Below are 27867 nucleotides of genomic sequence, written 5' to 3' on the forward strand. Positions count from 1 at the left end.
TACAAGTGTTTTACCTCTACTTTTACAAGTGGGTTATGAGGTTAAGAAGAGCTCCAGCTAAGATTAGCTCCAGCTAATTGAAGGCTCTCTTTCATGATTCACATGAACAATTTTGCCAATAAAATGTAAAATATGCCTGGTGTAAAATGAAAAGTCACAGGGTTATCAAATAATCTGAATTGAGTGAGCAGCATTATACATATTTATACAGATCATTTAGGGCTCAGTTTGAATACTGCACTGTACTTTCCTCCTAAAGGGCAATGTCTTCTGTGCTGAGTTCTTTCTAACCAGGGGTATGTAGGAATGAACAAGACTTGTTCTGTGAAATATGATTCCTGTACTTGTATTCAGATCCAAATCAAAATAAAGCCGGTACTGTCCAGTCATCTGCTGTAAGGTTTGATATGCACTCACAACATGAGTTAATTATTCTGCCCCACACATTGTGCATCCCATCCTCAAATGGAAAATCAAACATCTCATCAGTTTACAGATGAGACCAATATAGTTGCCCTTTCACATTAATTCATTCTCTATCCTTGCTCTACCAGATCCATTGTGACTTGTTATGGTATTCCATCTCAACAACTTGCATTTATATAGTACCTTAGCATTCTCAAACAAAATTAACATCAAGCTAAATAAGGGGGGTATTAGAATAAGTGACCAAGTTTTGAAGGAATGTCTTAAAAGCTCAGAGATTTGCAGAGGCAGGGATGTTTATGGAGGGAAAACCAGAGCTTGTGGCTTAGGCAGCTGGAGGCAGGACCATCAATATTGGGGTGAAGGAAATTGGGAATGCTCAAGAAGTTAGAATTCAAGGAGAATGGAAGGTTGAAAGGTTGGAGAAAGTTAAGGAGTTAAGGAGGAGCAAAGCCATGGAAAAATCTGAAAACAAGGATGAGAATAATAAAATCGAGGTGTTGCCAAACCAGGAGGCAATGTAGGTAAGCAAGCCCCGTAATGATAGGTAAACAGGTCTTGGTGCAAGTTAGAATACTTCATTATTCCAATTTTTGGATGAACTCAAGTTTACAGAGATTGTAAGATGGGAGGCTTGCCAGGAAAGCATTGGAATAGTTGACTTTAGAGGTAACAAAGGAATTGATGAGAGTTTCAGCAGCAGACAAGCTGAAGCAGGCAGAGAAGGAAGATGTTACCAACTCAGAAATAGGTGGGCTTGGTGATGGAGAAGATATGGGCACAGGGTCAAATTGAACGGGAAGGTTGCACATAGTCTGGTTCAGCCTCAAACATTGGCCAGAGAGTGGCAGGCAGAAAGGCCAAGAGGCCTTTATATTTTTTTAGGAACCTCATCCACAGGCGGGATGAGGTTTCCTAGAGCAAATAAACATCAAATAAAAATTTTATTTGTGAATTAAAAACATGTCCCAGTTCATGTGGCCATAAAGGTGCCAGCGGGTGAGCCGGGTACGTGAGTCACATGAGGGGACGTGTTTTATTATTATTTTATTTCCTTTATTTTTTTTTTAAAACAGCACTTCATCTCCCTGAGGCAGCTTCATGCCTCAGGGAGATTATGAAGTGCTCTTTCGCACACATGTGCGAAGATCGCGCTAGGCCCGCCCGGCCTCCTGCCCCCGCCCACATAGGCAGCGCTCAGCACCCGCGCCAAGGGCAAAATTCTGCCCAGTGCAACGGATGGGAGAGGGAGATGGTGGAATAACTTTACCCCTTTCTCCTCATCTCTCAGTTGTCCTCAACAAGATGTGTTTTAGAGGGAGTGTTTTAAACCTTTTGAGTGTTGTAATTTTCAGGAAACACATGAAGCAGTCTTTCAGGTAAATTTAAATCAGAAAAAAAAAGATAATGTTTATTTGTACAGCACCCAAAATATAACATACATACATACATACACACACGCACTCGCATGCACACGCGCACACACAAGTAAAGATGGAGAAGAATTTTATGGTCTAGGACTGGGTGCGCAGCCACCCAAACTTGCGTGAGAAAACATTAGACATGTATCCCGAATCATCGTGCTGTCGTGTCATATTTAAGTCAGCGGGCACACACAGGAGTCGGAAGGGCGCCAGCCGACAATTAAACGGGCGATTGAGCCCAAAAAGGCAGTTGTATGAAATTTTACATGGCCCGGGCGATTTAGTGGGTAGTGCATGGGCTACATGGCCAGGCTGCCATCTCGTTTTTAATTGAAACTCAATCCTGGATGAGATAAAACTCGACAAGGGCCATGACTATGTAAGTAGGTAGGAGTTTAGGTGAGAGTTGGTTGGACGTACTTTTCAGACAGTTCATTGTTTTTTCTGCATTTTCTGGAGGACTCTTTGGTTTATAAGCTTTCTTAAGAGGCTTTCTGCCAAGTACCCCCTTCAGGGCACTATCCTGAATTCCAGCAAATGGGGATTGTCTAGTCTGCTGGAGGGAACTCTTCTGAAGAGGAAGGGAGGGAAGGCCTGGTGTCCACAGGCAGCATCCTACAGAGCGACGCATGGGAAGAGAGGCACAGCCAGAGTGGGTGCAGGGGCAGCAGGTAGTACAATTCGGAAGGGTCCGCATTATCCTGCAGTCTACAGGCAGCGATCCAGCTGCCTGGACATGTCTGAGATCCAGTGCGTCAAGCTGGCCACTGATGCTCTGTTCAGATGGGTCATAAGCCTCATTCATTTCCTGACCATCAGAGCCAGCCAGGCTGAGCAAGCCAGAGGCTTCGTTGCAATGGCTGGGTTCCCGTGCATCCAGGGTGATGTAGAGAGCACTCATGTGGCCATAAAGGCACCAGCAGGTGAGCTGGGTGCCTTCGTCAACAGAAGGAGCTTCCACTCCATTAAAGTCCAGATTGTTTGTGACCACAAGACACAGGTTTTGCAGGACTGTTCCGGGTACCCTGGCAGCTGCCTTGATGCATACATCCTGTGACACTCCCAGGTGCCAAGGCTCTCCATTGCTTCAGCTCAGATGGGTAGTTGGTTCCTGAGTAACAAAGGCTATCCGCTGAAAAAGTGGCTCATGGCTCCACTCAGACACCCAACAACAGAAGTGGAGGAGAGGTACAATAAAAGTTATGCCTCTACAAGGGCAGTAATTGAGAGGACCATTGGTCTGCTCAAGACGAGGTTCCACGCCTGAACCAATCTGCAATATCCTCCAGACTGCGTCTCGCTTATTGTCGTTGTGTGCTGCACTCTGCACAATCTGGCTCTGTCAAGCGGGGCACCCATCGGAGGATCAAGACAGCGAGGCAGCTCCCCAGACTGCAGAGGATACCTCAAATGATGGGCCTGATGAGGAGCCAGAAAAGGCCCTTGATGAAAATGTGGCTGCAGAAGTGAGGAACCTTGTGGGAGGCAGGGAGACCAGGGAGGCCTTGATTCTCTGTTCTTTCAGCTAGGCATCCAAGACATGGCTTGAAAGTGAGGGCAAAGGTGACGCCACCTTACTGAACATTCCTTGCTTGTCACAGTGGACAACTGCCTCGCTGAAGCATTGTGGTTGGACAAGCAATGGGGACTCTTGATTTGGACTTCTCATTGGAGATGCCTTGATCCTACATTTCTTACACACTTCCCCAGTCTCTCACCTGTCTACTGGGCTCTGACCTTCCTCCGAGACCCTTGCCTCTCCGTAACCTGTGAATCTTGCTCCATGCTCGCATTTCATGTCTAGGGCGTCCATCTCAAACTTGGAAAGTATCAGCAGGTTGGGCACCCCACCACCGGGTCATGCGCACTTCTTCTGTACAGACAAAAGTGCATTCATTAGTGCACTCTCTACCTGCCACACCGTGCCAGCTACACCCCTACCCCAAGGCCTGACAGAATAGCATACCTCACCCTTCTATACATCCAAGGCAGGCAGGCACATTCCCCAGCCTTGACTGGCACAAGGATTTGTGCCATTTGGCACTCTTCATCTCATACCCCTACACATCATGAAGAATGGTCACCCTCCAAGTTATCTATATACAGTTCTATGCCAAGTCAATACTCACCCTTGCAGTGCGCAGAAGATCATTGAACCTTTTCTGGCACTGGAGTGCACAACATCATGCCCGCTCACCTGAGCAGCCACCTCCTTTCAGGTTTTCTTCATCTGGTGGAGTGGCTTCCTCTTGCCATCCCACAGTATTAAGATGTCATGCCTGGCACTCTCTGCCTCCATGAGAGTGCGCAAGCATTTGGCAGAAAACAAGGGGCAGAGTGCCCACTGGCATTACCTCCCACCTGGCATGCCCAGCAGGTGCTGAGGCCATAACTCCTGCCAAGTAGAAAATCTTATAGTCTCTCATGGACAGGCTCTTCACCAATACGTGGCAGCCTTCGGGGAGCTGCCTGTGCTCTTTTAAAAGACCTCTCCAGGTCACCATTTGACCCACCACCCACCACACCCCCACCCCGCTGGCAGTGCTGAGCCAATGTCCGGGCGCATTTCATGCTGGCCGGCCCTTAATTGGCCAGCCAGCATGAAATCACTAAAACAAAAACAAAAAAACTGCGGATGCTGGAAATCCAAAACAAAAACAAAAACACCTGGAAAAACTCAGCAGGTCTGGCAGCATCTGTGGAGAGGTACACAGTTAACGTTTCGAGTGCACATGACTCTTCAAATGAAATCATGTCTGGTTGCGATCGTGGGCAGGAGTGGCTAATGCATCTGCTTCCGGGCCCTCCGATTATGCAGGCACGACGTGCGTAAAATTCAGGCCGCGGATTCTAGATACAAAGCATACATTTAAATTATTAACAAAAATATGAGAAGTTAATCACATGTTTAAATTTAGTCCTTTAAGATTCACACATTGCAGGCTTGGATGGGTTCTTTCTCGTGGTTCTTTGGAAGTCGGAAGCTTTTGGGTTTCCAGCTGAAATCGTGACAAGTTTCTGTGGAGATATACCTTTGCAGGTGAAGACAAATTAGCCCCTCCCTCTCAATGTATCCTGGGTTGACTGCTTGTTCAGGCAGCCTCTTGCTGGAGGTATCCTGTTGATTTCCAGACTGACTTCTGGGTTCTCTGGTGGAGTAATAAGGTCTCAACTCCCCTCCAGGTAGTTTCCATTATGTGATGGTAAGTTTCAGTGCCTCCCATTGCCCACATAATTGGTTGGAGCTGGGGGGATTGATACACAATGGAGGAATGATAGATAACCCATCAACATACCAGTTACAATTAGCTCACTAGAAGACTTTATCTGATATTCCATCCTCATGGCCCTGGCAGTCGTTGTCTATTAAATCTCTTCAATTGAGCTGGTGAGGGCAATCAATTTGCACCTGGAAAATTAATTTGCATTTTTAAGTAACCTCCTAGACATATTGGCCTGAATTTTCTTCTTTTGCGTCAGATGTGCAGAGTCAGGAGAATCCCCAGCTCCACAAACCTGACTCCTGAAGAATTGTCCCAGATGGTTAGATTTTCAGTCTGGGGGTGAAGGGTGTAATGGAAGTGGTGGCCCCTGACCCTGGAAATAGTATGGAGATGGAGACATGGGTCCCGGCCATCATTTGAGAATCCGGAAGTCGACGATACTGTTTTTGTGCATTGGAGGTGATGTTACTGAGCAGTCAGGGGTTGTGCAAAATCTCTAAATGTTGCCCAACTTACCCTGGAACAGATGGCTAACCATGGGCTATCCACAGGAAAAAATAGTCTCTGGTGCTGCCTGTCCACATTGGGCTGGATCTTCTTGTGGAGTGGCAGTCACCATTGGATTACCAGTCTGCTCCTATTTTCTTATCTTAGTCTGGAGCTCCACATTTCTCGCCTGGACCTCTGACCCAGGCCTGCTGATAAATGTGGAGTGTATCTGCTCCTGGAGTCCTTTGGTGTAGTGGAGGAACACTGGGGGGAGATGAAGCCATGCCCCATTTTTACTGCACAAGCTGCCTTCTTCTGGCTAGTTTAAATGTCCCAGCCACTTTGACAAGTCAAGGAAAGTGTTTAAAGTAAGTGGGTGAGGGATAGAACGGGTCTGGGAGTTGTTGGGTGGCCAGAGAGGGGTTAGGATAGGTCGGCAGAGGGTAGCGATTTGTTGGTGAGGTAGGATGGTTTGGGGAGGGTAGGATGGGTTAGGGAAGTTGGGTGGTGCTCTTGGGTGGTTGGCAGTGGGGAGGTAGTTGGTGGGCAAGGATTGGAGTGGCCAAGGATAAGGGTTTGTCAGGGAATGGGGTTTGTTGGGGGGTGGTAGTTGGGTGACGAAGGATGGTCAGGGAGTCGGGGGGGGGGTATGGTGGGTAGTCAGGATTCGGGAGTAGTCGGGCGGCAGTTGAGGCATGAGTGTGTAGTCACCACCAGCTGGGGGATGGTGGCCAGTAGTATAGTTTCCTAGGAATTAGAACTGGTGTTTATCCTTCTAACTTTTCATGGGTAACTATTCTGTTAAGTGAGCCAGAACCATCCAAAGTCTCCAACTTTAAAACAGAGTTTCAGAGAGTTCCAAATGCAGGGTAACTTCCCAATGCAAGTTGAAACTTCCCAGGTAATTCCCATGCAGTCCTTGTGTGGAGACTTCCGAGCGGTCCATCATTGCATCTTTCAGGGTACCTCGGTACAATCCTCCAGAGACTGTAAAATCTGTACTGAAGGAGTACACTGAGCCACTTAAAGTATGGAGAGGTGTCACAAGACACAGCCATAGATATGGCAGCATCTTTGCACCCCTAGCTGCTAAAAGTATCCTGCATTAATGTAGTTTGCTATTATGCCTCAGGGGATTTATGAACATACTCAGGGGTGTACTGGGAAGTGAAATTAAATTTGGGCAACCCAACAAAATGGACTTCAAAAATAGATGATTAAAGAGAATGAATGATGATAGTGTCAAACATCTCAGAGAAAAAGGCATAATGCATCATGGGAGTAACAAAATGCGGTCCACTTTGTCGGGCTGCCCTAATTTAGTTTCACTCCTCAGTACACCCTGCACATCTCCCTCAAATAGCACACCTTCCATTACCTTGGGTGTGACTCAAGGTTTCATCCTTAATTTACTTTCTTTTCTGCATCAGCTTCCTTACATAAGTTTGACAGGAGTCACCAGCATAACTCCATTATTGTCCTGCATCTGTAGCATTAATGAATCTGACTTCAGCAGTCTCAGTGTGATGGGCGGACTGAAGAGATTTGAACAGCAATTGATAAGAGATTGGAATATAGCTGAATGACATTTACATGCTGTGTGTCAAGCTGTGGCTCAGTTGGTCTCGCTCCCAACTCTGAGTCAGAAAGTTGAGTTCAAGCCCCACTCCAGGACTTAAGCATAGCAATCTAGGCAGATACTCGAAGTACTGCACGGTCAGAGGCGCCATTTTTCAGGTGAGACATTAAACTGAAGCCCCTTCTGCCTGCTAAGGTGGATGTAAAATATTCCACTGCATTATTTCAAAAAAGAGCTGGGGAGTTATCTCCATGTCCTGGCTAAATTTACCCCTCAATCAATATCATAAGAATAGATTATCTGGTCATTATCACCATGCTGTTTTTGAGAGCTTGCTGTATGCAAATTGGCTGCTGGGTTTCCTACATTATCACTGTGACTATATCTCAAAAGTATTTAATTGGCTGCAAAACAATTTGAGATGTCCAGTGGTCGTGACACTATATAATGTAAGTCTTTCATTTTTAAGTTTGGAAACCTGAGGTGGGAAGGGAAATTGGAAATAGAATGGTAGTTGGGAGAGATGGAGGAATCAAAAATAGGCCATGTGAGAATGGTATGATAGTAGTTGATAACAGAAGGAGCCACCGACAACATCAGCAAGCATGTGCCAATCAGGAAGTTGTGCGGTGAGGCTAGATTGGAAGGCAGTGCAGTATATATGTTCTATCTTAAACAGAATGATCAGCGATCTTTGATTATATGAGTATTCCTCATTATATTGAATCTTCATTCAGAAAGCTCAGAACTAAAAATGTTCTTAATTTCAATTTAAAAAATCTTTAGGAGTTTAATACAGATTACAATACCAGTAAGCGACCTCTAAGTACATAATGCTATGAAATAAGATGTGCACAAAATGCCAACTTTCAAACATACTCTCTTTATGTCATTATCAGTTTGAGTCAATTACAGAATGGAACAAATCTACAACTCTTCAATAATAATACACAAAAGGCAACAGAATAGTCTGATGTGAAATTTTTACTGGACCTGGTGTGAAATGATACCACTGTAATCTAAGAGAGTCACACAGTTTGAAATACAGATGAGTGCAACTTCCATACACATTCCATCCCAGAATTCCCCCAATATAAACAACATAGCTGCTAAATCCTTCTTAACTCCAGAGTGAATGCTAAGTAATCAAATTGCTCAGTAAACCAGATAAGCTAGCAGGATTGCTCTCAGGTCAAATGGACATGGCCTACTTTGGGAAGAACACTCGATTCTTAAAAAAAACTCACAACAATGTGACCAGGAACTGACCCTTTTCCAATTTTAGATGACTGCACGCTCCTTAGGAGAGCAATACCGAGAAGTTATGATAACAATTTTGAAAATTGAAACAAAATTCAAAATCCTTCTTTTTCTGGGATCAGTCAGGTGGCTGAAAAGATCAGAACCTCCATGTTCAAAAATTTCTAAGCCAAGTAGAATTTCTGTTCAGCCAGAATGGGAACCATCTTCATAGGGATACACCCTTTCCAGATACCTTTGACGTTGACTGGTAGAGTGAAGGCTTTGAGACATCCAAATGCATAGTACCCCTGGCGAGTGTTATTGATTGACCAGCCTATCCGACTTCCTAATGGAATTTGGAGGAATAGGCCTGTCATTGGGAACTAGAATTCTTCCAGTTATGGCTACGGAGCTTACCAGCATGATAAATTGGTAAACCTCTCACTGCTTGACCAGCCAGGACCATCCAATACGTTAGGGTACTGGCTCACAGGATTCTCTGGAGCAATGTTGAAAAATGCCAGCTTCCACCCTCTCCCACTGTTATAGGTCTATGCCAGTAAGCAAAATGGACTGGTTAATATTGTAGGCTTGCTTGGTTCAGGTATCAGGTTACCAGTCTGACACTAATGGACGAATTAGTTCCAAATTTCCATTCTCAGGCTTATCTGTTTGGAGCCATCTCAAACCTAAAGGAATCCCATTTACAGATTCCCACTACACTTCACCCCCAACCTGAAAGGAGACACAGGGATAGTCATTCCAAATGCTGTTCTTGCCTGAAGATGAGTTTAGAGGTCTTCTAAACTCCAAACATCCATAGTGGGCTTACTTAATTTGATGATCATTCAATAAGATTCCTACACAATAAAGCATACAGGATGAAGGGAATTCCTTCTTCTATAGAAAGTATAATCCCCTTTTCCAATCAAGTAATCTTGGTGTCTAGCTAATCCTTCTGTACCTCAATAAATGGGCTCCTTTATGGCATTTGGGTAACATAGTGTCCCACTTTCGAATCCAATGATGTTAGTATATTAAATAAATGTATTATAAAGCAAGCCTTTAACCATGTTCACCAGCAGCGAGTCTACATCACAAGCAAACCTGGATCAGGAATAATCTTTTCTTTCTTCCACCATGCATAAATCACAACAATCAGTATGTTGATTGATATATTGTCAAAAACAAATGTTTTGGAGCACTCCCTCAAGGAAGTATGCAATGGTTCAGTTAATTTATTCTTCTGTGATTGCCAGAGGTGTCAGACAATCATTCCCTAATCTTCAATAGCAACTTCAGCAAATGAGCCTCAATAACCTGTTGAACTGAGAGGAAAATTCTTGAATTAGAAAATGCATTAATTCCAATTTCAAGGTAACCAAAAGTGCAACACTGCTTTCATGAACAAGAATGAATGAATGAAGAAGCAGGGACACAAGACTTTGAACTGCGATATAGTTGTCTACTTTACCAGGTTTACCAGCAAGAAAGGAATGACACAAAACAACAAAACATTTTAGAGCAATAATTAGGCATGTGAAGTTCCTCTTGATGATGTTACTATCAAGATAGTTACTGCAAGTAGCAAAGTGGCAAATCAACTTTTCTGCAGAAGTTAATGAAATGGTCAATTTTACACCCAGCAGTTTATAAATAAACTAAATGGCTCAAATAAATTTCTTAGTTCAGGTTATTTTTCCTGAAGATACTAAATAAATCATCCCCAAAATTCTTGGCAGGCTGTTAGGCTATTGGAAATGTGATCGTGTGGGATTTCACCTGCCACCCACTAGTTACCTTGGCATTTGACTCCATCCCAAATTCTGGAGATGGATTCATTAATATAAAGCAGGTGAGCACATGATATTATGGTGTTTTTGGGATGATCACCTTCTGAGGGCCAAAAATGTCCAAGGGACATCTTGTCGCTGCATTGAGTGGAGTGTTTTTTTTAAACAATTCGCCTTGCAGTTGCTGCTTGTCCAGTTCTACGATTGACTGCCACATTGAAATTGACTTTTAAACAACTGCTGGGCCCAGGGTTGGCCTTACTGGTGGGTGATGCAGTTCATTGTCTAGGATGCTGTGGTCAAGAAGGCTTGATATTAACAGCATCGACCTCTGCAGAGAACTTGGCTATCTCCAAAGTCTGTTTCCAACAGACTGTAGAGCTGCTCAAGAAGAACAAACTTCAAGTTTCCAAAGAAAGTTCCCAAAACATAGGTAGCACTCAGGATCCTGTTAAATGTGCATGTATTGATAGCAAGCAGCAAGTGTGCCTTCTCAAAGTTGAAACCCAGAAAGAAGGCAGGCTATCCTCCTGGCCAACCTGTCTACCGTGAATGTAATGGCTTAAAATATCTTGGTGAACAAAGATTTTCATTGTTATTTATTTGTGTTTTAATTTAATGTTTATTTTGTCACTCAGTTCTCATTTTTTATGACTTATATCACTTTCTATTTAAATCATTAAAACTTATGAAATTGCAGCTTTATTTCTGAAACTTTCCCTATACTTAAGCTAAAAGGGTAACAAAGTACAAGTTCACCTAGGGACGCTGGTCCTAGTTGGGTCCCAACTCCATTGGGATTTAGCACTCACATGGACTGCATGGTTGCTTCATACAAGCATAGAATTCTTTGGGGGCAACGGAGGAACTTAGGATACTTAACATCACTCTGCCACTGCTGCCTCTTCTAGTGTGACCAATCATGGAACATGTCAGAAATGCATAGAAATCTAGTGGAATTGGGTTCTGTAATACTAAATTACACTGCCAAATTAAAAGTCAATTTGGGACTAGCATTTTAAATTTTATTCATAAGTACAGTTATATTTTCTAATTCTGTTGACATGCACCATTAAGAAGTTTAAAAAATACGTGGCTACAGACGCAAATTTGACCGAATGACTCAACAGACCACCTAGTTATTTATTCCACTGCCATACTGAAGTCTGTGTACTAATGACAGCAGTAAAGGGCAGTATTTCTTGTAGCGTATCATACAGAAGTAGCCCCACCAGAAGGTGAAACATGTGTAACGTAAACAAAAAATGCTTGAACTAAAGATGGGCCAGCATTTTGTGCTAACTGACTAACATTTAGAGGGGTCAAGGCACAGATTTGAGTCCTGTTCAACTTGGTTCCTGAGTTGAGTCATATCATATGGGGAGATGTCATATAAAGTTTATGGCATCTCTGGCATGGGAGAGAAATTGGAGGGCAAAAATAAAATCACCTCCCTAAACCTTTCTTGATGTTACCTGCAGCTGACCACAAGGGACTGACCCTGACCTGGAAACATGTTGTGTAGCTGCCCTGTTGGATACAAAGGTGTCAAGCTACTGGATGGAGAAGGGATTAAAATATCCCATAAAGTTTGAGTCAAGAATTATTTTCTGTAAAAGGGATAGTGAACACAGTTATTTTTTAAAAAAGAGAAGGGCATCAAAAAGTGATTTAGTCTTTATTTAAATAAACTACATGTAAATAAAAATGCATTGACAAAAATCAAACACAATAAAATCAAACTTAGTAATTACCATTCTTAAAACCTAACCCTACAGCCATATCCATAGCATTGAATCCCGAATCCGTTTCAACAGTTGGGTCAGCGCCATATTCTGTAAAAAGAGCAAGAACTTGTCAGATTAAACAACATCTTCATTTGTGAGATGTTGCATTTTTAGACCTTGATAACTCGGTTACTGGAATAGTTTTTATTTACATGATGCGTTATATGGACACCAGATGTGTTCTAATGGATTGCTCATCTATGGAAAATGATGAATCACTACCTGTAGCTCTCTGCTAAATATCCAGTATTTTTGCCCTAGATATATTAGATGACATTCTGGTAGGAGGATGGGGTGAGGTGTTTGGGCAGTGAGACTGAGGTTAGGCATTGTTTGAAAGCAGCAAATCCCTGGCATTGATGGACAAAGATCCTCAAATGCTTGACAGGACATGGAGCTATATTTCTTCAAAACTGATTACTAGTGTAATCAGTACACCTGATTGATTCAACTCACTGTACTTTTCTTCCCAGCTCTGAATAACGCAGGAAAGGTGGTGCAGTGAAACCTCGCCTGTGAACTTAATAAATTTAAGGAAAATTGGCAAGTCACTGACTCAAGCTTTCATGATAAGCATTTTATATAATAATCAAAAGATGCAGCACTCATGAATGGACTACTATATTTTGTATAGTAATTAAATGCTTTAGTAGATATTTATGCAGGCATGGCAACCTAACTGTGGAGGCACTTTGCTTTGATGCAGGCAATGTATGATGTGGATCAGAAATTAAGGGAACTTTGCATAGCCAAGTCTCCTTGTTTTGAAGCACATTTCCAATGGCGAGAAGTTGGTCCATCCTAGGCAGTTTCAATGCATGTGTTGTACTGGACAAAGATTCATGATCAACAAGCCTTGGTGATCATGGGGTGCGCAAGATCAATAACAACTTCTTGAACTCTGTGCCCAGAATGAACTCTGCATCACCAATGCTTTCTTTCAAGGTAAACTTCGGCCACAATGTATCGTATCCCGCCGTCATCCTAGGTCTGACCATTGGCACCAACTTGACATGGTTATCACCAGAAGAGACAATCTGTCCAGCTTCCTCCATAACCGCACCTACCACAGCGCAGATTGTGACACTGACTACTCTCTTATCAGCAGCAGAGCAAAAATGCAACCCCAAAAATTTCACAGCTGCAAACACAATGACCTGTCACTCCTCAACATCCCCGGTACAAGAAATGATGCTAAATACCTGCAATTGGCATTGGCACTCAAACAATTGCCACCTGCTAAAGGCTTACCAAGAAATGCCAATGTTGATACTGATGAAGTTTGTAAGTCACAGCGTTCAATCATCTAATACACAGCAGCAGAAACACTTGGTGCAGGTGGAACCTGCAACAAAGATTGGTTTGCGACCTAATCAGCAGAGGTGACTTCTGTCACTGAAGCAAAAAGCAAAGCCTATCTGATGTACAATGAAAATCCAACAACAAGAATGCTGCGTGACTTGAAAGTAGCCAAGGTAGTTTTGCAAAAGACAGGTAGACACTGCACAAATAAACACGGGATCAACCTATATCAAGAAATCCAAACTGCCTGTGACAATGGAAATCTATGTGGTAAGTATGATGGGATCAAGAGGATGCTTGGTCCTACCATTACCAAAGTTGCCTCCCTGAAATTGGCAGATGGTGAAATGCTCACCAATAGAAACAAGCACATGTCCCACTGGATTGAACACTACTGTAAGCTGTTCGCCTGTGAGACAGGCACAAACCCCCCTCCCAGTCTGCGCTTGATACTTTCCAGTAGTTTTCTGTAATGGTTGAGTTAGGCAAAGAATCCCCATCAAATGAGCTTGAAAAGGCCACTGATTGCTTAGCAAACAGAAGGGCACCCAGCAGGAATGGAATTCCAGCTAAACTGTCAAAGCATGGTAAGTCCCATCCACTGCCACATCATCATGATTTCTTCCTTCTCTGTTGGAGGGCAGGAACCATATAACTGTATAAAATGCTGGTTAGGCTACAGCTAGAGTATTGCATGCAGTTCTGGAATCTGCATTATCAGACAGATGTGATTGCACTAGAGAGAGTGCAGAGGAGATTTACTAGGATGTTGCCTTGGCTGGGGAGTTTTAGTTATGAGGAGAGATTGGATAGAGTGGGGTTATTTTCCTTGGAGCAGAGGAGATTGAGGGGGTCATGGATGAAGTGTATAAAATTATGAGGGACATAGATAGGGTAGACAGGAAGGAACTTTTCCCCTTGGTGGAGGAATCAATAACCAGGGGCATAGATTTAAGGTAAGGGGCAGGAGGTTTACAGGGGATGTGAGGAAGAATTTTTTCACTCAGCCAGTGGTGGGAATCTGGAACTCACTGCCTGGAAGGGTGGTAGAGGTAGAAACCTTCATAACATTTAAGATGTTTGGATGTGCACTTGTGATGCCATGGCATACAAGGCTATGGGCTTAGTACTGGAAAATGATTTGAATAGTTTTAATGGGGTTTAGAATAGTTACGTACATGTTTGACCGGCACAGACTCAATGAACCAAAGGGCCTTTTTCTGTGCTGTAGACCTCCATAACTCTATGTCTATGAGGAACTGTTCCACAGGGCATGCATGACCCAAATATTATCAAGATACACAAAAACAAAGGTGAAAATGGAGATTGCAACAACTAGAGGGACATCTCACTCCTCAGCATCATTGGTAATCCCTTTGCTAGGGTCATGCTGAAAAGGCTCCATCTACTTGAAGACCGAATATATCCAGAAGCGTGGTTTCCATGCTGTAAGATCTGTAGTGGATATGATCATCCCCATTTGTCAGCTACAAGAGAAGCATAGGGAACAGGATATACTTCTTTGCCTTGCTTTTGTAGATCTCATGAAAGCATTTGACACCATTAGCAGAGCAGGATGCTGCAAGATTTTGAAGAAAACTGGCTAACTACCAAAGTTCATTAGTCTCATCTGCTCTTTTGATTCCAACATGCACATTATTATACATTTTGATGGCACCACTTCCAACAGTTTCAGGGTGAAGAATGGAGTAAAATTCTGCTATCTTGGGTCCACGGTGACAGACAGTCTAATTCTTGACACAGAATTCAACACATGCATAGGGAAAGCAGCTGCTATCTTTGGCCAACTCACAAAATGTGCATGGAAAAGCAACAAACCGACCCTTAGGACTAAGATGCTGGCTCGTGAGGCCTGTGCTCTTAGCACCTTGTATGCCTGCAAAGCATGAATGACTTACAGCTATCAAGAAATCAACAATTTTCATCTTTGCTGTCTGCAGCGCATTGTCAGCATCTCATGATGAAAGACAAAATCACAAATTACTTAAAGGATATAATTGCATTAAAAGCAGTTCAGAGAAGGTTCACTCGACTGATTAAAAAAGAAAACATTTATGTTCAAATGTTTTTTTTAAAAATTGCAACATTGTGTAATTTTAATAGCCAAAGCCTATGTTTCATATTGGAATATTAAAAACCTCAGATAAAATGATTTCTTGGAATACAGTTTAAAAGTCACATTATCAGATGTTGTATTAGCTCACCCAACAGAGTCTCCACACATTTCACATGATTTCCATGTACAGCATAAAGTAAAGGAGTTCCTCCATTCTACAAAAAGAAACAGAGCAGTAAATATTTCAAAATAGATTCCACCAAATATTTTGCCTAAATTTAAGAATCAAAACATCGATCACACTAATTTCTCATAAATGGAACAGGTCAGTGTGAATACTTGGTATAAGTGACCATGGAGCCGTCTGATTGTTGTAAAACTTCAACGGGTTCAACTAATGTCCTGAAGGAAAGAAAACCTGCTGTTTTCACTTGATCTGGCCTTTATATAGCTCCGGTCCCAGATTAAATTGTTTTCTCTTATAAAAGCAAAATACTGTGGATGCTGAAAACCTGAAATAATAGAAAATACTGGAAATTCTCAGCATGTAAGAGAGAGAACCAGAGTTAACATTTTTGTTGATGACCTTTCATCAGAATTTTCTCTTAACTGTCCTCTCCATATGGCCTAGCAAGCCACTCACTTGATAAAATGCAGTAGTTTAAGACCAACCATCAGGGCAACTAAGAATGGGAAAGATATGTTGGCCTGGCCAGTGACATGCAAGTACAGAGAATAATTTTTCTTAAAGCACCTTGGACTCTCCTGATTCTTTCCGCTTCCCTCAAAAACAATAACTGGTTATTAGACAACTGCCCAGCATTTTCTGAGCCCCTTCCTAAGTGGTCAGCAGGTTTTAGGAGCTCCTCATGAGTCATACGGTGAGTAGCAGAACAACTAAATTCTTTGAATTCTTTGCCACCATCCTCCTCACCACAATGTGGTTGAAACATTACCCATTATACAATGATTCCATCAGCTGGGAAAAGCTGATCTCTAGGATTAACTGTGCAACTCTTTAACCCAAATCATGGTAGGTACCAAGCTCTGGATATGTGACCATATGTTCTCATTCATGCTCTCCAGATATTGCCTTCCAGCAGCTGACACCCTAAATTTTATTAGTTGTCTTATTAGCTGTAGAACAGATGTCCATGTTCAACTTGATCAAAGGCCCAGCAGAGGGCAGCTTATGTGCTAGCTTACATCTTGATGTTACAAATACTCAAGTTCAGTGTTGTATACCAGGCTTTTTCATCATCATCCACTCTTTAGCTGTTGTCCATTTTGTCATTAAATAAAGAGTGTAACATTCATACAACTGCTATACCTTACTCTTCAAATCCCATAATAAATTTAAAATACAATCACACTTCCTAGATGCTCATGATATACCATTAAGATTCACTTTTAGTTAGATTTCTTGCCCATTTCTATTACTCCTGGTTTGCCAGGTGCAAACTTCCGACCAGTTTCACATATATATTCAAAAATGCACTACGATATTGTAGCATCATGACTTTAAATGAAATCGCAATAATAAACCGTCTGAAATTTAAGCAGCTTAGTGTAATTTATAAAATGACAATGACTACAATTGCTATTTAAAAACGCAAAGCTGCTAATATGGCATTTTCTATTTGGAACTATATTTTCCAGCTTTTTCAAAACAGCTATTGAATGCTTGGGAGACAGGTGCTGAGTAATCTTGCATGTGCAAGCCCTCAGATGACAGCAATTAATCAATCATACATTACTAAATATTATATATCATCACATGTATTCTACTTTGGAGTATAAAAGATATTTTAACCGATTTGGTTGCATTAGACAAAATTACAATAATAAATTATCTCAGAAAATATAATTGTAAGGAAAAATCATAGATATAGCTACTACATCAAGTCAATTTTCTCATATATCAGTAGCATTTAATAATCTCATCAATTAAAAATGAAAATTCTACTTTACCTTAATCTTTTTCTCAAAATTTATGTTATCTGAATACTTGGGATTGATTAATGAATATATTGTATCCACAAACCCTTAAGAGATATTAAACTTGGCACTGTGGGAAAACTTAATTAGTATGTACATCCTAAATGAAAAACTGCTGAAATATGAGGTTAATGACCACCCCTACTGATACTACTTCAGCTACATTAGGTTGTCAGGCTCAGTTACTGCTTCCAAATTTCTCAATTATGTCATCAGAACATATGGTTTGAATGAACAGATAGAGAGGAGCTGGAAGGGTATATTTGATAAATGACTATAAATTCAACATTAATTGGTCCCAGCTGAAGATTTTACCTTCCACTGAATTTGTTCTTATAATTTTGCTTAAAATATTATTTCTATTTAAAAAAGAAAAATATTGGCCGATATGTTCTCAATGTTACTTACCCAGTCATATTCATTCACATCACATCCGTAGTCAAGCAGCATGTTTACAATGTTCGAGTAGCCTTTACTGCTGGCCAGTGACAGTGCACTCTCCCTCCCATTTGCTAAACGATGTGGATCACCTCCCTTTCAAAAAGAAATACACAAATTGCAGTTTAACTTCTAAAGTGTGAAAGTAAAACCTGCACTAATAGATTGCCTTGTGTCAAAATAACACACAATATTCATTTTATAAGGATGAAATCATAAATTAACAAATTAGGAGTAATTATTTACAATGTATAAAAACAGTTTGTATAGATTACAATTGCAAGATTCAGTTATTTTAGTAGATTAGGAAAACTAAGATGGCACATTCGAAGGGATGTGCAATGTGATGTCAAAAAATGGCTGAGTTCACAAGTCACAGCAAAGGCTATGGGGCCTAACAACTTCCAGGCTGTAGTCCTGAAGACTTATGCTCCAGAAAGAAGGAATGAAAGCCAGACTTGCATTTATATAGCACCTTTCATGACCAAACATCTCAAAGCACATTATCATTAATGAAAAACTCTAGATGTGTAGTCAATGTTGTAACTTAGGAAACAGGCAGCCAACTTGTACGTGGCAAGCTCCAAAACCAGGGTGTGATGATGATGACTAGATAATCTGTTTTTATGATGCTAATTGAAGGACAAAAATTAGCAGGTCACTGCACATTATCCCCCGATCTTTTTTGAAATATTGCCATTAGAAGGGTAGACGGGGCCTCAGTTTAACTTCTCATCTGAAAGATGGCACCTCCAGCAGTGCAGCACCCTCAGTATTGCACTGATTTGTGAGTGGAGTTTGACCCTGGAACCTGCTGACTCAGAAATGAGAGTGCTACCACCTGGAACAAGCCAAGTCCCTAACCAAATTGTTTCACAACATCTACAACATTGGCATCCGCCTGATGAAGTGTAAAATTGTCCAAGTGTGTCCAGTTAACAAAATCACGAACAAATTCAACCAGCTATTTGCTGCTCCATCATCCTACTTTCATTCGTCAGCAAAGTGATGGAAGGAGTGATATTAAGAGGTCATTGAATCTAGTGTGGCATCCAGCAGCCCTAGTAAAACCAGTCAATAGGGATTAGGCAAGGATGAGGGGAATCTCCCCAGTGACTGGAGTCATACCTGGCATAAAGTCATAAAGGAAAATGGTTGTGGTTGTTGGAGGCCAATCATATCAGCCCCAGGACAGTTCTGCAGTATTTCTTCAATGTATTCCATCAATTGACTTGTCCTCCAACATAAGATGGTTGATGAGTATCCCATCCACTGGTTTAAAAAAAAGTCCCTCCACAAAAGTACTGCGGCTACAGTGTGTAGTATCTACAGAACATACTGCTCTAAATCACCAAGGCTTCTTCAGCAGCGCCTCGCAAAACCACAATCTCTACCATCTAGATGGGCAAGGGCATCAGGAGTTTGGGAGCACCATCACCTCAAGTTATATGCCATCCTAACTTGGACGTCTTACACCGTTCTTCATCATCGCTGGAACTGAACCCTGAACTCTACCTAACAGCACTTGGGACTTTCTTTACCACATGGACTACAGTGGTTTATGAAGGCCCACCCCATCTCAAGGATAACTATAGATGGGTAATAAATGCCAGCCTGCCAAGACACCCACATCTCAAAGAAGGATTAAAAACAAGGACATCCTTTACATGTGATCCTATTCCACATCCCTGAATTTTGTTGAACTTGGCAGTCTACTCTTCTTTTTACTGCCTAATTGAATATTTAGCAAATGCCTGTACTCAGTTGGGTCAAGAGAGGAAAAAAAGCACCATTACTAACATAAATCCAGTTGCTCCTCGATGCTTTGTAGATAAATATGTTGCCCAAGATAGTACAATTTCATAAAGATCATTAAATTCCCAGCTGAGTTCATTCATCTTAGTGGAGATGCAATTTTGACACAATTCTTGAGATAGATTCAGGTCCAAATCTTTCTCAGCTGCTTGGGAGAGGTTTAAAGGGGAAAAAAAGTCTCTCACTTGTCCTAAAAGGGGTGGGTTGAATCATCCTCTGACATACATTGTTTAAGCTCACACATAGAAAGCTAACCGCCATTAAATCATACTTGAGACAGCATCTTCAGGAAAGAACAGAAAATGAAAAAGAAACAAAAATAAACACCAAATTCTAAATATTGTAGGGCAGATTCACAACAAATCACAATCTTACACTGGTGCAATACACTACATTAACGGGACTTCAACGAGGAGTCTGAAATGATAATCCATTAGTGCAGTGGAATATTGGTTAGAGCCCATAAGCTGGGACTTTCAAACCACAATTCTTATGTTTTAGAATCCAGATCATGAACATCATCAGCTCCACTATCAGAAAATTAAGCAACTCACAGCCCACAATAAAATACACCTTCCTTGTCTATTCCACTCATCACATACAAAGCAACATAAATCCACCTTGCTTGTCACATTTCCTCTGTTCTAATAATTTTATAATATATTCATATTTATTAAAGCTATTACATAAAGAACAGAGCTAAATTCCTTACATTCTGTAGCAGAAACTCCACAACTGCAATCTGTCCATGAGCTGCTGCCCACATCAGTGGAGTAAAGCCTTGCTCATCTTGCATGTTTAGCAGATTGTCTAGAAATTTAATAAAATAAAGGCATTCACTCCAATCTATAGTTATGTCACAAACTCAATTGGCATCAAGGTCATTTTACAATTTCTGTATCTCACTGGTGCAAGTCATTTAACATAACAACACAAACTGTTAAGAGCTTACCTTGCTCTATACGGCTTGCCAAATAAATTAATTCCCCTTGTGCTGCCAGTTGATGTACAGACAAAGCTATAAAAATACATTAAAAATTAGTGCACAATAGAAATCTACAAACTATTCAGCTGATATGATGTATTCCATATACTTAACATCTGGAGCAAGCTTCATTAGAGCAGTATTTTCCTTAAGATCTACCACAAACCAAAATGACTTCCCCCCTCCATTTTGTTTTTTTCACCCAATTTTTCCTATTCCACTGTGGAGCCTGTCACTTCATCCACTGCATGCACATCCTGGCAAATAGTACAGATAGCACTTTTTGGAGCCTAGGAACAGTTTGACCACTTCCTCAGCTGATGAAAAAGACAAATATGAGAAAGGAAATCTGATATATTCATTTAAAAATACAGGGAAGGTAAAAACGCCCCACAAAAGAATTTGGTCCATTCCCTTGTAAAACAATAATCAATGTGGACTTTGGCACTGGTGAGTTATCTAGTCCATATTCACTCATGTAATAAGCTGTCTGGTCTGTATTATTAAAGATTATTTTAGGATTACTTATTAAATCCAAGGTCATTTGCATGCAAATCAATTATGTTTGCACAAAACTTACAGTGCAAGAGTAAAGGTGCAGCAGAGATTTCATTTCCACGATGTTTGTTGGTAAGGGTTGTCGACTGTTTAATGGGTGAGAAATGCTTGGTAACTGATGGCGTGTAGACGTGTCTTACTTGAATTCCAGGAGAAGCAGAGGTGTGTATGTTGCACTCAGCTGCAAATAACATAAGTAAATCAACAGCTGAAAACTGGAATTATTTACAAGAAAACTGATGCTCCTGTTCACACACTAACCTTCATGATTCCAAGCAAATTGCAATTGTAAAGTGGTCTTCCTAAATAATCATAATGTTAGTTCTTTTGCTTTAAATTGTTGCTCATCTCTGTGCCTCTTCCTTTAAGTTAGTGATCAGGCCACAGAATAATGTTAACAACATATCCCCTTTGCCCTGCCCACACAATGTAAGAAAATTTAAGGAAGATAATTTTAACTCTGTGTAAGTGAAACTATTTTGAATGAGTTAAAATCTTTTCCAAAATGTCATCCAGTCCACTGAAGTGCATTTTAGTACCACATCTCTCCTAGCTTACTGCCAGTATTCAGAGTTTGGGAATAGGAAGAGTGATGCTACAAATATATACTGAATAATGACAAGTAGAAAATTGAAAAAGGCTATAGTAAGGACAGATTGATAGCAAGATGCAATTTAACAAGTCATTAGCCTGGGACTACAATAGAAATGAAGGGCACTAAAGGTGGAGAGTGAACAACAGCATTAGAGATTGACTTGCCGATGCAAAGGATAATTAAAAGATGGATGGAGTGCTGGTCTTATCAAAAGCCACAGAATACAAGGAGCCACTCCTGTGGTTGTACACAATACTGTTAAGATGTTATGCAGATCATATTGAATTTTAGTCACTGCAATCCAATAAGATAACCTGTGCCAATTGATTGCAGCATTTGTTTGTGTAACAGTGTCCAGTCTTCAAAAGGTATTCAGTTCACACTGAGGTGATCCAAGGTCATGAAAGACACTAAGGGCGGGATTTTACGGTCCTGTGGGAAATTCCTGTCCGAAGTCAATGGACTTTTGCTGGTCCATCATATTTTCTGTCCCACCCGCGACAATTCCCGTGGCAGGCAGGACTGGAAAATCCCGCCCTAAATATACATTAATTTTTGTTCATCAGCCAAGATGATACCTAGGCTAAAGGGACTTGACTATGATGAGGCAATCCATTGAACTAAAGTTGTATTCCCTATAGATGAGGAAAACAAGAAAGAGAGAAAAAGAGAGAGAGAAAAAGAAACTTATGTTTATTTTATGCTTTTCATCACAGGATGTCCCAAAGCACTTTACAGCCAATGAAGTACTTCTGAAGGGTAGTCACTATTGTAATGTAGATAATGCTAATTGCACATAGCAAGCTCTCACAAACCGCAATGTGATAATGACCAGGTAATTTGTTTTGCAATGTTGGTTGAGGGTAAACATTGGCTAGGATACCAGGGATAACTCCCCTACATTTCTTCTAAATAGTGCCAATGGGATCTTTTCCATCCACCTGAGCAGTCAGACGGGGCCTCAGTATAATACCTCACCCAACAGACAGACCCTTCGACATTGCAGCACTTCCTCAGTACTGCACTAGAGTGTCAGCTTTGATATTTGTGCTCAGGTCCTGAAGTGGGAATCGAATCCACAACCATATGACTCAAGAGGCAAAAGGGCCACTGAGGAAAACTGAGCCACAGCCATCACACAACCTGATGAAGGTGGTTCGACTGAGGTGTTCAAAATAATGAATGGAATTGACAGATATGACAACTATTCCTTCTTATGGGGGAAATCAGAATAAGGCAGTTAAAAATAAGTTCTGAAAATAGTTGCATTCACATAAAGAATTTTTAGAATGTTGAATGTAGTTACAAAAAGGCCACTGATACAGAATCAACTGAGGTGTTTAACAGGAAGGTAGATACTCACTTTGAAACCAATTGTATTAAGGGAGCCAGAGAAATGACAATGACCTGTCATGGCTAATAAAATGGAAGAATAGCTTCCTTAGGCCAAATAAGCCACTCATGTCATTATGTTCCTATTCATCCATTATGTTCAAAGCCTCAAATAATTTCATGTCTAACACGTTGCCTGATGTATTATTCCAAATATTCACCAGTCGTGTAAAATTCTTCCTAGCATCAATTTTAAAATTATATTTCACTAACATAAACTAACATGTACTACCACGAACATTCTGGTTTAGTCCATCTAGAATATGCAATAGTTTTGATGAGACCCTCACCATAAATATCTTCTCTCCAAACTGTAGAAATTTAGTTTTTCTAATCTTACCTCATTAAGCGAGGTAGAGCAGTGGAGAGGTTTAGGGAGGTTCAGAGCATAGGATCTGGGCAACAGAAAACATAGCCACCAATGTGGAATGATTAAAATTGGGGGTGCTCAAGAGGTCAGAATTGGAGGAACACAGATATCTCAGAGGGTTGTAGGGTTTGAGGAGATTAGAGAGATAGAGAGGGGCCAGGTCATAAATGGATTTGAAAACAAGGAATGGAATTTTAAAATTGAAGCATTACTTAACTGGGAGACAACGTAGGTCAGTGAGCACAGGCCTTTCTTCCTAGTTGGTGCTGCTGTTCTTGAGTCCGACTGAAATGTTTGTATATTACTTACCTTTAAATAACACAGAGGCGACTTCTAGGTCAGAGTTCACCTGATCTTGAATGTTTTTACTCTCTTCTTCATTCAGAGATTTCACAAATCGAGAGCAGACATTCATATCAAATCTATTGGGAAGGACAAATTTCATTCCCATGGCAACATTGTGGGAAGGACCACCTTCTGCATGAATATCTGCATGTGGCTCCACCTTGATATATGGAATTTCAGTAAAGGAGGAATGATTCTCATTTCCACCTCCGGAAGGTTCAGCTTCAGTGGTTGGGTTCCCTACTGCAGCCATTGCTGCTCAATTCAGTTGGTACAATCTGTTACTCCATCTGTTGGTACAACATTGAATTACAGGAGGTCAGCCAAGCCCACATGATTTGATCAGTTTATTAAAACAGTTCGAGGAATGCCGTACAGACAATACTATATTTGCCAAATTAGCAGCCATTAGCTCATTTGGTAGAATTCTCACTTCTGAGTCAGGAGATTGTGAAATCAACCACTCCAGGTCCTGAGAGCACACATTCTAGGTTGATGTCCAGTAATGAAAGATTGCTGAAGTGTATTATCAGAAAGATTGCCAATTCTCCTGAGCCATTTCTCTTGTGTTTTTAAATCCACTTATCGGTTCTAAGTAATTTACCTGGCGTTTTGAGTATGAGCTAAGGTTCTGCCTATTTATTCCAGTGATTCAGGTGAACGTTGATGGCACTATTTGAAGAACAGTAGGTTCAAGAAAACAGCTCACCACCATTCTTTTAAGGGTAACTAGAGATGGGCAGTAAATGCTGGCCTCGCTAATGATGCACAAAAGCTGAGAATGAATTAAAAAACATTTCTATCCATACAGCTCCATTTCCTCTCATATCATATAGCTGTTTTTTTGCACCAAGCTTGTCATTCTTTATCTATCCAATTAGTCACTTTTTCCACAGCTAGTAACATCATCAAGCACAAAGTGCCTTTAATATTTCCATGCTTGTTGTCCTTGATTATCTCATCGATCACTAAATTCTAAGATTTCTTTAATTCAGCTGATGAATTAAGAGTTTGTCTACAATCAACATTAGGCAAGTTAATCTATAGTTGCCAAGTTTATTATTTTCTCCCTTTTGAATAGAGGTGTTATATTAGTTATGCTCCCAGTCTCCACACAATTTGCTTATCTAAGGGAGAAATGAAAATTTTTCACATCATCTGCTATCACCTCATCAACTAGTTGCTTGCCATCACGGTACAGTAACTAACTCACCTTTAGATCTGCTAATTTGTTCAGAACCAATTACTTTTCTACAGTAACTTGAACATTTTTCCCATATTCTTTCTTAGTAAATCTTCATTCTCACTTTCACTATCATTTGTAAAAACTGATGTAAAATATACATTGTGTCTCTTCTATACCTTCATGAGTAACAGGTAAATTGTCCTCTTCAACCTTAAGTGGTCTTACCCTCTTTTTTTCTGCATTTCATTTCCCCTTTTTTGCTCTTGGTTACCCTCCTCCAGGATGTTGTCATTGTCATGGGTATTGGTACTTAAAAATGGCCAACTAAAGCTCATGTACACTCCTTATCTTTCAAATTTCACTGGGGAATCTCTCGCTGTTAAAGACTAATTACAGTGATAAATTCAAATTTATAGTCTTAATTTACATAATAGTCTAACTGCCAGGGGAAGAAAACAGTCAAGAGAAAAACACTATTAAGGCGAGCAATCAATTAATTCATTACTAGCTCAATTCAGTGATATCCAAGGTATCAAAACATTTAAAATAAAAATGACAAATGCAAAAAAAAAACTCAGTAGACTAGTTCTGATGATAGGTCATCAACTTGAAATACTAATTCTGTATTTCTCTCCACAGATATCTTTTTATATCCTGTAAGGAGACCTCGGCTTGCCCCAGGATCATCAACTCTCAAAAACTTTAAGAAAGTGCTCCCTTTAGATATTATTTGCATGATTCACTGCCCCTTTTTAAAGACATGACATGATAAAACACTGGTTTGACCTCAACTGGAGTTTGCATCCAATTATAACACTGTACTTTAGGAAGGATGTGAAGGCTTTAGACAGAGTGTGGAAACTATTTACAACAATAGTTCCAGAGCTGAGGAATTTCAATTGCAAGTAAAGATTGGAGAAGCTGTGGTTGTTCATCTTTGAGCAGGGAAGGCTGAGAGGAGATTTGATAGATTGTTCAAAGTAATGATGGATCTAGGCAGAGTAGATAGATTAGATAGAGAGAAACTGATTTCATTGGCAAAAGGGCTGAGAACCAGAGGAAATTAAATTTAAAGTGATTTGCAGAAGAACCAAAGGAAAAATGAAGGAGAAAAATCTTTTCATGCAGCAAATGTTTAGGATCTGGAATGCACTGCTTGAGAATGTGTTGGAGGCAGATTCAACAGTGGCTTTCACAAAGGGAATTGGGATAACGATCTGAAGGGGAAAATGTTATAGGGCTGTGAGAAAAGGGCAGAACAGTGGGACTAGCTAAGTTGCTTTGGCAAAGAACCAGCATGGACACCGCAAGCTACTTCTTCAAGGATATTCTGGTGCAGACAAAGTAATGGAAGGGAGCATGCAGCCAGAGAAATTCCCTCCAGGGGTTATATCCAACCTGGATCTGTAGATGGCTACCTTGGGCACACACCAAAGCAGACCCAGAAAAAAGTCCTCTCACTTGTTCATCCTGCCTCTCCACCACCAAGTGGCCAAAAAACAGGAGCTTGGGACACAGATGCATCTGGTCTGCTGAGTGTTTCCAGAATTTTCTGTCTTTTAGTTCAGATTTCTAATATTCATGGTATTTTGCTTTAGTATCATTAGTTTAAAGTTATTCCACATATTGATTGACTTTAAGATATTTCACTTCAACTAAAATACGATAAAATAATTTACATAATATATCGCCTTTCATATAGAAAAATGTGTCCAAAGTTACTTCACAGAAGGATCAAAATAAAAGCTGAGCCAAATATGGAGATATTAGGAGGGGTGATTAAACAGTTGGTCGAAGATGTGTTTTAATGAGGATCTTAAATGAGGAAAAAGATATGGAAAGGCAGAAAGGTTTAGGAGGAGCTAAAACAGATGGAGGCACAGCCCCAGTAGTTGAATGAAGGGTGTAATAGAGACACAAGTGGCCAGAATAAGAGGAACGCAGAGTGCTTGGACTGTTATAAGGCTGGAGGTAGTTACAGAGAAAGACCATGAAATGTGAAAACTTATGATTTTTCCCCAACATTCCTAATTAGGCTAAACACCTGGGTTTTCACACTCCACTGGTGTCTCACTACTCCATCACCCCGACACACATCTGCAGATTTGTAATCATTTTGTTTTAACGGGTCTGTTGTGGTGCTCTCAGATCTGAAAAATAAATAAGGTTGATCAAACGGGTTGCGAGCTCCTATTCCTAACGGTTATGCATAAACTTCAGGCCTCTCTAAGTGTACAGAACAGTGACAGGAGGGATCCTCATCAAGTCTGATTTCAGGACCCACTGATACAGGGCGGGCTGCTACCATGTCAACACCCCCCGCCCCCGTTAATTTTACCACAAGGGGTTGGGCCGGCTGCCCGTTCAAGTTTAATTTATGAAGGGCAATGAGTGCCGACCTGTAAATACTTCGACTGAATCAGTGTTACCTACCTTTGAGGACCCCCAACTTAGTGGGTCCGCTCTTTAAATGTCACCAGAAGATTCCTCTCCCCCTTCCCATGAGCCCCAGCATGGCCAATGTCCGTATCAATAAAGTTCGTTCAAAATTTACACTCGTCGCCTCTGACAGAGGAAGCTTAGCGTTTTTCCCCCCAGAAAACAACAGAGGAAAGGTCATTGACCTGGAACATTAACTGTCTCTCCACATAGATACCCTCTTGCCCTTGCTGAGTATTTCCAGTATTTTCAGTCAAGTTCTGATAATGCTTGTTGATCTGGGCGCCATCTTTGTGTGGGGCATTCTTTTTCCTCAAGAAGAAATTCTCTCACTCCACTGGGTCAGAAGCTTCAGCTTACATTTGAACGGCCTGAACATGGAAACATGTATAGTTTGACAAGG

At 40.9% G+C, this 27867-nt stretch overlaps 1 protein-coding gene across 1 annotated transcript; it reads right to left on the reverse strand.

The window, feature by feature from the left end:
• Positions 1–8009: 8009 nt before the first annotated feature.
• ankra2 (ankyrin repeat, family A (RFXANK-like), 2) lies at positions 8010–27773 on the reverse strand. Its single transcript, XM_041185945.1, has 9 exons — positions 27459–27773; positions 23804–24129; positions 21160–21318; positions 20547–20612; positions 20307–20404; positions 17750–17875; positions 15492–15558; positions 11932–12012; positions 8010–9712 (listed from the first exon to the last, which is right to left on the reverse strand). Exons 2-9 carry the CDS (start codon positions 24090–24092, stop codon positions 9657–9659), a joined length of 942 nt encoding a protein of 313 aa, XP_041041879.1. The 5' UTR covers positions 24093–24129; positions 27459–27773; the 3' UTR covers positions 8010–9656.
• Between the last annotated feature and the right edge of the window lie 94 nt (positions 27774–27867).

The sequence above is a fragment of the Carcharodon carcharias genome, chromosome 4 (assembly GCF_017639515.1).
Source record: "Carcharodon carcharias isolate sCarCar2 chromosome 4, sCarCar2.pri, whole genome shotgun sequence".
NCBI classification, from domain to species: domain Eukaryota; kingdom Metazoa; phylum Chordata; class Chondrichthyes; order Lamniformes; family Lamnidae; genus Carcharodon; species Carcharodon carcharias.

Excerpts from the sequence above, each read along its gene's own strand:
- ankra2 (XM_041185945.1), bottom strand. The coding sequence starts at position 24,092 with ATGGCTGCAGTAGGGAACCCAACCACTGAAGCTGAACCTTCCGGAGGT. Across the intron at positions 20,613-21,159 it reads TGCACCTTTACTCTTGCACT|CTTTGTCTGTACATCAACTG; the intron begins GTAAGTTTTGTG and ends GTATTTTTATAG. Across the intron at positions 17,876-20,306 it reads TGGAGTTTCTGCTACAGAAT|GGAGGTGATCCACATCGTTT; the intron begins GTAAGGAATTTA and ends TCTTTTTGAAAG.